General features: G+C 35.4%; 2 protein-coding genes across 2 annotated transcripts; both read right to left on the bottom strand.

Annotated features, from left to right (window-relative positions):
• Positions 1–6,826: 6,826 nt before the first annotated feature.
• Positions 6,827–8,332, bottom strand: LOC141637894 (protein FAR1-RELATED SEQUENCE 1-like). The gene is made up of 3 exons (XM_074447300.1): positions 8,137–8,332; positions 7,343–7,935; positions 6,827–6,847 (listed from the first exon to the last, which is right to left on the bottom strand). The coding sequence occupies exons 1-3, from the start codon at positions 8,330–8,332 to the stop codon at positions 6,827–6,829; spliced, it is 810 nt and encodes a 269-aa protein (XP_074303401.1).
• Positions 8,333–8,391: 59 nt separating this feature from the next.
• On the bottom strand, positions 8,392–8,964 carry LOC141637892 (protein FAR-RED IMPAIRED RESPONSE 1-like). Its single transcript, XM_074447299.1, has one exon. It carries the CDS (start codon positions 8,962–8,964, stop codon positions 8,392–8,394), a length of 573 nt encoding a protein of 190 aa, XP_074303400.1.
• Positions 8,965–13,674: the final 4,710 nt, after the last annotated feature.

Below are 13,674 nucleotides of genomic sequence, written 5' to 3'. Positions count from 1 at the left end.
GCATGTAACATCAATTTGCATAAGCATGAGTCTAGTCTTCTTAATACATGTATGCATTCGGTCTGTGGATGGTGACACGTGTTAGGAAAGGCAGTTCCCTTTTATTTCATTCTACCCATGAGCCCCACATAGCCAAATTGCCCTTTTTGTCCTACTAGCTACAAATTATAATTTTTCCTACCCTAGCCAAGCTAGTGATGTGTAGCTGTTTGAAATGCTTTACTGGAGTTTGTTTACTTTTATCTGATTTCAGAAGATGGTGGAAGAACTGAAGGGAATGAAAAGAAAAAAAATGATGAATGAAAATGAAAAAAAAAAAAAAAAAAAAAAAAAAAAGAGGAAAAAAAAATGAAAAGAAAAAATTGGAAATACGAAAAGGAAAAATCATGTGCGAAAAAAATGGAAAATTATATGGATGATTTTTACTCCCATGTTTTACTTATATTTTATGGGGAGCTGACAAGTTTATGGCGTATTGTGAGATGAGTGCATTGAATTTGCACCGTTCTGTTTTGTTATATTGAGTATGAAGTTGGGATGCTGTTCAATATTTGGATTCGTTGTTGCTAGCCTGGCTATTAACTTCACATATCTAAATTCATCTTAGCCCCTTCTTACCCATTACCTCACTTACCCAAATGTAAGTCCTCGGCATGTGCCTTGGTCATTAGTATGGTTGGAATGCGTATGTATGGTTGTAGAGACTTTATTCATGTTAACTGCATGCATGTTCTTATAGGTCGAGTTAGGTGAGTGTCTTTACTTCTTTCTATCTTTCACATATATACTCACCTTGTGCCTAATTTTGAGTGATGAGCGACTCGTGAGAGTCCGATATTTTTGAGTCTTGCAAGGTCGACGGTTCAGTAAGTTTGAAACATTGATTTAATTCGTTTGCACTTGTCATTTGCCACTTTGTTAGTTGTTGCATTAAACTGGTTTTGGTGGATGATTTGTAGCTGATGCCTTGGTCCCGTTCCACTGTTATTTCTTAGTCGCATTCATAGTTTGCTTGGGGACAAGCAAAGGTTTGGTTTGGGGAGATTTGATGCGTGTATTTTATATAAGGTTTTTACCTCATTTCTACACGCATTTCTGTACTATTTACGTGGCATCTATCTACAAATACCCCCGAATAGTCTACTTTGGTTCATTTTGTGTAAATTGCAGGAATAAAAAGAAGAGGAGCTAAATCAAGCCTAAACTCGCCCCATTTGCATGCATTTATGGAGGACAAGGAGCCGGAGCTTGGAATCTATCACTTTGAAGATGCGTGAGCTGGTTTCGGAAGGTCTCATAGTGTCTAACGTGCCAAAATAGCTCGATCGACTACTTTTCTAGTCGATCGAATGCTTTATATATCTTGAAGGTTACTCGATCGAGCGGTCCAGATATCTAATCGAGAAGACAATACAAGGAGTTACTCGATCGAGTGGTTTATTTCCACTCGATCGATGGGTTTGTCGCTGAGTTACTCGATCGAGTGGTTTATTTCCACTCGATCGAGTGGTTTGGCCCGTATAAGAGTTTTTTCGCCTAATTTCGTATGGGCTTTTGTAATTAAGCTATGGATTAGGTTTAAGGGAGAGATTTTCGTATGCTACTAAAGAGAGTAGACTGCGTAACTCTTATGGCATCTTTTATTCACTTAGACTTTTATCTACTTCTACTGCTTATTCATTTCTATTCTTCTTATACTCCTTTCTACTCGGATTCGGATTCGTAGTTGGTATTATTTCTCCTTTAATTTCTTAATCGCAATTATCATTTTGTTTCTATCTTTCCCTTATTGCTTTTATTAAGTCCATTTTCTGTTATTATTATGTTTAATTCCTATTACCTATATGTTATTGTTGTTGATTCGATAGTAATGTGTAGCTAATTCTCCTTTTCTATGACTAGGGAATCCATGATTATGATGGAATAGCAATTGCCATATTAGGTCTTATGCTTGTATAGTCTCTGTTGTTAATCGCTGCACTTATTTGTATCTGTCTAATTGAGTCGACGCAATTAGGCATTTAAATTATAGTAAACCTCGACCTGGACCGGAAGGTTGGAAGAGGTGAGACTCGTAGCGAACATTAGGGCACTGTAGTGAGGGCGGAAGCTAAGCTATTTGTGCTTTAGGGCGAATTGAGACCGGAAGGAGATATTCACTGCTCCTCAGACCATACTTGCATTGACCTGAGATTTAGATTGCTTGACTGAATGATCATGGTGAACCGTCTGTCTTAGCTGCTTTCTCTATTTTTGCTTAATCTTTATTCTCTTGCTTTTCCTCTCTTTCTTAGGCTTTTTTTTTAGTTTAAAACAAACAAACATAACCCCCCAATTTGTTTGCCGTGACAAACTTAGGCAAAGCTGGCATTTTCCCATATCCCTGTGGAGATCGACCCGACTTCCCTAGCTATATTAGTTAGAGCCAGTTGGTTATTTTTGATAGGTATATGACTACCCTGTCAGTGGACAATGCGGTTGAGACTGCGATTGAGGACGTGACAGTGAAGGATCATGGAGGTAATCAGTTATAGTTTTGATATGCAGTTACTTTTTGAGTGGTTAGAGTTTCAGTTTTGTTAGAATTACACTTTTTGATTATTGCAAATACACTTTTTGTTGTTAGAATTACTCTTTTACCATTATAGTTACACTTATTCATATAGTACTGAAATTATACTTTTGGTTGTTAGAATTACACTTTTCGTTGTTAGAATTACAGTTTTTACCATTACACTTTATTTGTTAAAATAACACTTTTGATTTTTAAAATTACACTTTTTGTTGTTAGAATTACAGTTTCTGTTATTAGAATTATACTTTTCACCATTTCAGTTACACTTATTTATATAGTACTGAAATTACACTTTTGATTGTTAAAATTATACTTTTGTCTGCTAGAATTATACTTTTTAATATTACAGTTTCACTTATTTATATAGTCTGGTTGAAGTTACACTTTCTTTCCATAAAGTGTTTATTTTTGTATCTAGAATTACACTTTTAAATTTACTAAGTGTCACTATTGTTCAACTGCAGTTGAAGTTAACGTGCAAGATTCGCCCGTAAAGTCACTCGAGTTTACATGCACTGTATATTCCACTGTAGAGTTAGATGAAGCTTGTCGTTGCGCTGCGGGTCAAGACAAAGGGGAGTCTGAGACTGGCGAGGTTCTGGCAGCTGTAGTTGCAGGGGCAATGCATGTGGAGATCCCTGTCCCAGAACCGTACGTGCCCTATAGTCATCTAAGCTACCATCCATTTTTACTTCACTCAACCGAGGTCTTACCCTACATGGAGCACGTCATTGAGAACCTTGGTTGTTCGATAGACTGTGGTGCACCTGCTCCTGATCAGAAGATCGTCACGTTTGTATCGGAATGGAGTCACCATGACCTTGACCCAGTGTTCACTAGGAGGAAAAATGTGATTGATTATGTGTTTAATGAATCAGATGCGTTTGAAAAATTGTGAGTAATTGATGCATTTCGTTCTTATAAATTGTTATGTATATATTGAGTTTGTTTTTGCTAATTAAATATCGATTTTGTAGGGAACATTTGGTAACATTTAACGAGTTTTTATTCATAACCCGGGAAGACATTGCCACTCTGAGGCCTACGCAACAAATTATGACCATTGTAATTGACGGTTGGTGCCTACTTCTCAACCATATCATGAAGCCTACAGCTGTATCCCGTTGTTTCTTCGGCATGACTCGCATAGTAAGTTATTCTATTGTTAACTAAATTTGTGTTGCAGGGTAATTCCTACATTATGGTTGGAAACAATTTTGATAAAAGTGTCATTCCTTAGAATAGAATTACACTTTTTCTGGTCAAAGTTATCTTTATTTAAATTGAAGTTACACAAAATGTCATTAAAATTACACTTTTTGGGTCTAAAGTTACACTTTTTCTGTATTACAGAAAGACTATTTATCAACCTTTTCTCACAACATCATCTTTCTTATTGCATCATTAGGACTGGGCGCGGTATATTTGGAAGGACAAGAAGAAAGGAAAAGTGTTGAATAAAGATGAAGATGTTTTCGGTGGCTGGGACACTTGGACTGATACCTGTTCTTCACCATTTCAGCTTGACTCGGATATGGTGAGTTCTTCATATTTCAAGATAGGACATGTGTAGCATTCTTCTGTACAATGTTTGGCTAAACATTACATATATATGTTCAGATCTTTCTCCCTGTATTATCTGGTGATGGTGATCATTACAGCTGTGTGTGCATTAACTTCTTAACCGAGCAAATTGAGTACCTTGACAACCATAAGTATGATGAAGACTTAGAAAAGCTGCCTTATGGTGGGATTGCACTTATTACGGTAATTTTTCTATGAAGTACTCAATTTTGAGAAATCATTTTTTTTAAAGAACTGTCTACCTAACACACACACACACACACACATGTATATGCATATATCAGGTTGCCTTAATGGGGAAGTATTTGGTGAGTAAAGGTCTGTCTAAAGGCTCAAAGGTCGCTGGTTTTAAACTCGTTAACATTCAATTCAGTTGGCAAAAAGTTGGTTATTCGAGAAATGACTGTGGTGTTTATATGATGCTTACAATGATGTTTTATTTTGGGAACCTTTTTGAATGTGGCCTTGGGAAAGCTATGAATATGAACCTGTTTCGTGCTGAGATTGCGGCAACCCTTGTCCTATGTGACATTAACAAGGAAAGGGAAGATGTATTACGCCGTGTTGATGCTTTTAGAGAGGTTGCTTCTCATCCACTGACTATCAACTTGGATGCCAACAAGAGAAAAACAGTTGCTGATATCGGGGCTAGCACCAGCAAGCATGTCAGTGCTTCAGATCCTAAAGAGACCGCCCTGGTAGTTACGCCTGTTAATATGCGGCCACCTTCTGGCCAAAAACTATCTGCCGTAAAGAGCCACCCTCGTGAGAAGGGGGATGGGTTGGGTTGTTCTATTGACTGTCATAGTGGTGGTGCCAAGACTCAAGTGGTGTCCAAGCTGCTCCGGAACAACCAAAGTTTGATAAAGGATATTAAAACGTTAAGAAAGCACGTTGTTGACTACTGTTTGGTGGATGACCAAAATTTCGATGATGGGTCAGTTTTCATGAATTGCACCTACTTTTGATTTAATTGTTAAAATTACACTTTTGATTTTTAAAATTACACTTTCTCGTTGTTAGAATTACGCTTTACATTAATAGAATTACACTTTTTACCATTACAGCTACACTTATTTATATAGTACTGAAATTACACTTTTGATTGTTAAAATTATACTATTGTCTGCTAGAATTATACTTTTTAATATTACAGTTATACTTATTTATATAGTCTGGTTGAAGTTACAACCAAAGTTTGATAAAGGATATTTTGTGGGTCAGTTTGGTGGATGACCAAAATTTCGATGATGGGTCTGTTTTCATGAATTTCACCTACTGTAAATGACGCTATCTGAAAATGACAATTTTTCACTTAGTTTTGTTTAATGTTATTATGTTCGCAGTGAGCAATTAGTTTGGTACTAGACACGCTCAGCTACAGAGGAAGGACCTAATGTCTATGGCCCCTGATAGACCAATGTCGGCGAATGTGATCGAGTGTTGGTCGATATTGCTGAACCAGTTAAAGAAGGAGGAATACGGTAAAGATGCAAGGATGGCATTTCTCGGTATCAGGCACATGGTAATTAAAGTAACTCTTATATAGTTTTATTTATACGTGCTTTGGTCATTCAACTTTGTTCTGTAGTTACACATTTCTGTAGTTAAAGTTATACTTTTTTGTGATACGGTTACACTTTATCAGCAGTCAATTTTTCTTATTAGAGTTATACTTTCACTAAATGCTGTTACTTATAGTTAATGGTCACTGTTTGCTTGTTTAGGAGATGTTGCTTGTATTGTTGGGGACTTTTGAGCAGCAGGGCACATGCACACAGCAAGAGAACCTTTGTGATAAATTGTTCAACGTGTGGGACACCTTCATCGTGGATAGTAATCGAACTACTGACATGAATACAGATTTACTCTTTGTCCCATTCAACATCAGCGACCATTGGGCATGTGTATGTATCAACTTCAGAGCACGGACTATTGACTTGCTTGACCACCAGCGGCATGCAGATTTGGACAAATCACTCATGGGAAAGGCGACTCATTTAATTGTACGTTGTCCTCCAATTCTTGCCATCTAAAACCTGTTAATATAATACTTCTTTTTAATGTACGTTCAAACATTTTCAGGGAAGTTTAATGAGCGACTACTTGGACTCAAGAAAATTTGACAAAGAAAAAGAGATTGTCAATTTTACAGTCCGCCAGATACCGTTTAGTTGTGTCTCAAGTGTTCTCAACATACCAGAGTCTGGTCTGTTCACCATGATGGCGATGCTATTGTATGAGGGTCTTTCATTTCAGCATCCGGACATAGAAAGGAAGGTTGCAAGGCGTTATTTGGTGATACAGCTAGTCGCAACACTTGTACTAGCTGACATGAACATGTTACGACCTGCTATTCAGAAGAAGGTGGAGACCTTTATTGTTAGCAAAGACAAATTATTCCAAGACGTGCAAAGCAAGCGTAGGATTAACAAGGCTGGTAAAAAAAATAACAAGTCTTAGTTTGACAACCTAATTTTGAATGATGCTCTGTATGAAATTATCTTGTTGATAGCTAGCATCACGTGACAGTTAATTATGTGTAACAATGTAAGTAGGAACAATTTGTGGCTTTGAACTTTGAACTTATTTTGGCGTTTTCTGCCTTTAATGAAGATAACATGTTACTTCAAATTAATTGTCATTCTGATCTGATAAAGTGTAATTCTAATCAAATAAACTGTAATTCTGAACCCACAGTGTAACTTTAACAAGTGAATGTTATAACTTGTGCGTAATTATCCAACCAAAAGCAATTCCAGTTGAATTACAATATAAGTCACCAAAATTATGACTTTAACAAAGATAAAATGGTACTTCAAATTAATTGTTATTCTGATCAGATAAAGTGTAATTCTAATAAAAAAAAGTGTAACTCTGATCACACAAAGTGTAACTTTAAGTACTAAATGTTATAACTGGTGAATAATTATACAACCAAAAGCTTGTCCAGGGGAATTACAAAATAAATTAGCCAAAAGGACCTCATGGTTGCTCAATTATACATCAGAATTACAATTACTCTTACTCTTCTTCTTCTTCTTCCTCCTCTTCTTCTTCCTCTTCTTCTTCTTATTCTTCTTCTTCTTCTTCTTCTTCTTCTTCTTCTTCTTCTTCTTCTTCTTCTTCTTCTTCTTCTTCTTCTTCTTCTTCTTCTTCTTCTGATTCTTCCCCAAATGATGCCCCAGATGCTGGTGGAGTAGGTGGATGCTGTGCAAAAGGGTTAGGACAATTCTTCTTGTCGTGATTAGCTAATTGCTTGCAATTTTTACACATGCGCTTCGGCTTCATCGCCAAGGTTATTGCTTTAGTCTTACTCGACAAGAGTCTCTTTCCACTTCCCTTATTTTTCGATTTCTTTGGTGGAAATATAGTTACTTCCTGAGTAGTAGAACACCCAATAAGCGCAACCATTTGTTGTTTTTTACTCATTTGTGAACCTAATGGTGCCAGTTTTTCCTTAAACTCTCTTATCAGAGACGAAAAGTTGTCAACTACTTCCTTGCTTCTTCCCATCGGTATCCCAACCGTCTGGTGTACCTCGGACCATATTTTTGACATGGAAATCTGTTTGGCATCTATTATATCAATCTCTTCGGCTGGATCACCATTACAATTGAAGGATTTTGACCGGAGTGCATCTTTACACCATCTGTTCACAACATACTCATCCGGTATAGTCTTCACTCCGTTAGATGAGTAAATCCATATTATATGCCTGCACATAATTCCTTTCCTTTCAAGCATTCTGCAGCTGCAACGTGCTTTATACGTAACTAGTTCACCAATATATAGTAAACTGTTAGATTGTCACAGCTATATATTTCGTAATTACAATAGGAAAATGTGTAATTTCAAGTAAGAGTTAGTGTAACAGTGTTGTCTATAACTCTCTTCAAGAATAATGTAACTTTAAGTAATAATAATGTAACTTCAACCAGGAAAAAGAACAGAACTTCAGTATTCAATGCTTTTACCTGGGCAGTACGTAACATCGTAATTCATGTCCCTGCTTGCATCTCTTACAGTAGTCACTTCTAAAGAGTCGATTTCGGCAAAACCTCTACTCTTACATGTATCGATCGAATACTTGGCCTCCTCTTGGAACTCCTTAAAAACTTTATGAGTGTACACCTTTGCACCGTGAGCCTCAAGAACCAAATGTGTCTCCATTTTAGGAGAAGTGTGCTTGTCTTCGTTGTCAAACTTCGTATGCGTATGCCGTTGTTGGTCTATAGCACTCTTAAAACGCAGCTAAAACTCAAGCAATGTACCTGATTTGCCCTCAAATCTTTTAAAAAACTATTTTCACTCTCTGATCTTTGGGCCGTCCTCATAACAGCTCCCATCTCTAGGTCCCTGCAATGTGCCATTACCCACTGGTTCCTTTTCGAGAACATTTCTTTAAACCAGTCAATGTTATTGAGTCCATGTTCTTCGCCTATCTCTTCCCATCTGGCATCGAATTCTGCAGCTTCAATGTCCTCATCCCATATAATGGCATTTATTTTCTTTATAAATACAATATAATCTTCTCTTGTCACCCCATACTTAGTAGGCACTTTGTTCATGATATGCCACATGCAAAATCGGTGCCTCGCTTTCTTGAACACAAGTGGTACCGCTTTCAAAATGCCTGGATCCTGATCGGTAATAATATAATTAGGCTCCTTTCCACCCATTGCCACCAGGAAACGACTCAAAACCCACTGAAAGGAATCAGCGTCCTCATGTACGACAAGAGCTGCACAGAATGTGACAGACCGCTTATGGTTGTCCACCCCGGTGAACGGTGTGAAGGCCATATCATACTTGTTGGTTGTATACGTTGGATCGAACGACACACCATCCCCAAAAGCAGAGTAGTTCCTTCTTGCAAGATCACTTTGTCAAAATAGCTCTACTCAAGCTACCGTCAGAGTCAACATCATAGTCAAAGAAGAACCCTTCCTTATTTACAGCCATTTCCTTAAAGTGATCTATGAACAATTGGCCATCCCGTTCATGAATGTAACATTTCACATTTCTGTGAAAGTTCTTAAAATCATTTAGGCTAGCTCCAATGTTCTCAAAACCATTTACATGTTCTTTCAACATTTTGTATGTCTTCGTTGCTCCTATCTTCAGCTGTAAATGAATGATATACTTTAAGGCATCAGCATAGGAAACATCTTTATGATGCCCCAAATAAGTGTAATTTTGAGCAATAAAAGTGTAATTATAGTTTACAAAAATGTACTTTCAACAAAATGTAAATGTAATTCTAACAGACAAAAGTGTAATTTTAACAATTAAAAGTGTAATTTTAGCACTATATAAATGAAGGTAACTGTAATATTAAAAAGTGTAATTCTAACAGTCAAAAGTGTAATTTTTACAATCAAAAGTGTAATTTCAGCACTAAATAAATAAGTGTAACTGTAATAGAAAACAGTGTAACTATAACGGACAAAAGTGTAATTCCAAATAAGTGTAATTGTAATAAAAGGCTAACTAGATGACACACCCTATAATTATAAAGGATAATGATTTTCTAATAATCAGTTCAGTTGCATTTCAGCTGTAAATGAATGATATACGTAAGTGTAACTGTAACATAAAAACTGAAATTTCAGCACTATATAAATAAGTGTAACTGTAATATAAAAAAGTGTAATTCTAACAGACAAAAGTGTAATTTTAACGATCAAAAGTGTAATTTCAGCACAATATAAAATAGAACAAAGTGTAATTCTAACAGACAAAAGTGTAATTCCAAATAAGTATAATTGTAATAAACAGAAGTGTAATGTTAGATAATAAAAGTGTAATTCCATAGATTGGTGTCATAAATAGAGAGCCAAAGACTACCTCAAGCACTCACCCTATAATTATAAAGGATAATCATTTTGTGATAATCTGTTAAGTTGCTTGACAGCTTTTGAAACTCTCTGTCCCTGGCTTATATGAGCTCATGGTTGTGTCCTGCATGAAAGCGATCAATGAATAACCCCCCATTCTTCATAAATAGTCTAATCCTCGCTTTGCATCCCACGCGCCTGACTTTGTGCTTTCGCACCCAATCCTAACGCCCACTTCTCTCTATTTCTTTTTTATATTTGAACCCCTCTCGGTTGCAAACCAACAGCTTTGACTTGATTTCCCGTCACGTCATCTTTTGGTCGTGTATTTCCGTACATCTAAACCGCAAGCAATTGCATAGATCTTATAGAATGTCACTGCTTCCTCGATTTCCAAAAATTCCTGCCCAATATATGGTGTAAACTTTTCTTCTACTACCCTGCAAAATTCCTCCTTATTTGGCTTTCTTTTGCTATTGTCCTGAGCAGTATTTGTCAATGGTTGAAACAATATTCTCCACGAGCTTCATCTTAGCCAACAAATATGTAATTTTCATAAAGAAAATTGTAATTTAAACAGAAGACAACAAAAAGTACAACTGTCATCTAAACCTAAAGTTTAACTTAAACATTAGTGTAACTTTAACAAACAAAAGTGTAACTTCAGTGAATAAAAGTGTAATTCTTGTCGACAATGTTGTAATTCCAAAGATTAGTGTAACTTTAACAAACAAAAGTGTAACTTCAATGAATAAAAGTGTAATTCTGTAATTCTAGTCGACAATGTTGTAATTCCAAAGATTAGTGTAACTTTAACAAACAAAAGTGTAACTTCAGTGAATAAAAGTGTAATTCTAGACGACAATGTTGTAATTCCAAATATTGGTGTAATTTTAACAATAATAAGTGTAATTTCAGTGAATAAAAGTGTAATTTCAACAAAGCATAATTTTAGTGCAAGGAAATGTAACTCTAGTCGACAATGGTGTAATTCCAAATATTTGTGGCAAATTACAGTTTAAAATGTATGATGTATTTCAAGGAATCAGCATAGCAAACATTTATCTGATGACCCAAATAAGTGTAACTTTAATCAAGAAAATTGTAACTTCAGTGAATTAAAGTGTAACTTATCCATTACTGCAATAGAATAGTTTTATCTTTTCCATGATGTAACTCTAATTTCAGAAACTGTAATTTTAACTGAAATATGTTTAATTTCAAGTAACAAAAAGCGTATTTTCAAACACACGTGTTCATATGTAAATTCCAGCGGGAAAAAATGTAATCTTTTTAACCTAAAGTCAAACTTAAACCTATTACCAAAATACAAACAATTCACTCTTTTTAACTACATACTCATTGATCTCAAGAATTTTACACTGTACACGAATTAGGTTACAGCATAAAACTTGCTCTACACTCTACTGTAACTTTAATGACCAATGTGTGTATCTTCATTGTTTTCAAGTATTTCATTTTTAATATAGAGAGTTTAGATTTATAAAACATAAACAGATAAAAGAATTATTAGATGTTAATAATTACCATCGATCACTGTTACAATTTGCATGTCAGCCATTGTTGATGTTGGAGTACGCACTTTATCAGGCTTGTTGTTGTTGTTGACTCGGGAACTTCGTGTACCTTTGATATGCTGAAAATTGTAGGATAAAAAAAAATTACTTTATTTGCTAGAAATTATGACCATGAAAGATTATCGCGAGCTAGCAAATTGTTGTTCTTTTTGGCATTTTAAAATTTGTTGAAACGGGATTTTAAATTTTGTTGAAGCGCGGTTTTTGGGATGTTATCGTCATGAAAGAGAGGAAGAAATTTGATGTTTTTTTTGTGTGTTTTAATTTTGGTGGTGGTTGTTGATATTGTGTTGAGGAAGTGTTATAGCAAGTACATGCATGTTGAGAAGTAAACAGTGGGTAATAGCTTTGTCCCGTGACACAACTCTCTCTCTCTCTCATGCTAACCCTATTTTCCTTTTTTTTCCAACGCCTAATCAGCCTATATTACTCCCTTCATCCAGACGGTTCATTTAGAAGATCCTATGGCTCTAATAAGGACTTAGGGACTCAAATATTATGAAGGACTTATTAGAACTTGACTCTATATATATATATATATATACACACCTCATATTGGAATAAAGTCAGTTCCGTCTTCCTTATTTTTTTTTCTACGTTATCTCTATAATTTATCCATCTCTTTATTTTACAACAATAACATTAATGATTGTGGAAAAGTGGTAGGGTAAAGATTTGTGGTCATGACTCATGAGGACGGATATATTCACGAAACCAATACTTTTTTCTTGTCAAGGAGCGAATTACTATTAGAATAGGGCCATCTAGGAAGAACGGAAATTTTAGCTTAACACATCAAATTTTCTATTAGTCTAGAGGCGCTAATCCCTACTAACTCCACTAGTACTCTTTACAGGCCTGGTCTTGTGTTTTATGGAGCCCTGGGTGAAATACTAGATTAGGGCCACCTTAAAAAAAATATAACTGCAAAATAAAATGACACTTTTATCGAATAAAGTAAGCTCTACCTCTATATGAAATGCAATACTTTTAGCAATATTCAATTCATACTAGAAGTGAATCCTCATCTGTAAACTTTTAAAAATGAGACAAAGTGATGTCGATACACAGATACTTAAATTGCAATTTCTTGCATAGCATCTTTATATAAACAAAAAATTTCATACTAAGCCCAAATTCAAAACTTTCAAGTGCATTAAACAAACAATGTGCTTCATTAGGACATTGCATCATTACAACACTTTAAAGTAAGTTGAAGATTATTAGAATAATGAGCGGCATTTAGCTTGGGCTTTAGATCACCGCCCCTCCAAATGACTTTTAGAACCGGGCATAACTCTCTAATAAACAATTTCAAATTAATCGATCATTGGAATAAGTGCACTTACAAGTTATAATGGCCAATTTCGGTTACCTTGTAATTGTGACGGTTTATCTTATACTCCGTATATATTACTTAAACTTCATAAGAAAAGATAAAAATTAATGGCCAATGAGTTTTTTTTCGTTAAGAGTACAATGGCCAAATAATTTGAACTATATCTTTCTTGGATATTGGCGGTCCTCCCCCATTTGGTAACGGTATGTCGAACGTTATCCAAAGAAAAGTTACGTGTAACATCTAATACCTTGCTTTATACTCTGCACTCTATAAACACGCTTATAGTTTTCTGCTCCAAAACAACTTGCTATTGCTATTAACTCAAATTGAGAGATGGTTTAATATAGAGTTGCACACTCAATACATCATCTAAAAATAAAATAATAAAGGGATATTCTACATGGTACCCCTCAATTTTTTGACTTTCTACATGGTATCCCTACACTTTTTAAAACATACATAATACCCCTAATTGTTGTCATTATGACTAAGTGTACCCCTAAACTTTATTTTCCGTCAATTAAACTCGGTTTTAGGCGTTACGTGATTACTTGGACGCGTAACCAAGCTTGTCATTTATCATCTCATGACATAAGGACTCTATTAGGCTCAAATATCCATCTTTGGACGTGATAATTTGGCGTGGGATCAATAAATTTTTCGTCAAAATTTTTTTAGCCCATATGTATCAATAAATATTAGGATCGAGATGGATATTGAGCCTAATAGAGTCCA

Source organism: Silene latifolia, unplaced genomic scaffold, assembly GCF_048544455.1.
Source record: "Silene latifolia isolate original U9 population unplaced genomic scaffold, ASM4854445v1 scaffold_156, whole genome shotgun sequence".
Classification (NCBI taxonomy): domain Eukaryota; kingdom Viridiplantae; phylum Streptophyta; class Magnoliopsida; order Caryophyllales; family Caryophyllaceae; genus Silene; species Silene latifolia.
Note: the sequence above shows the minus strand (reverse complement) of the source record. Positions and strands in the feature narration are given on the sequence as shown.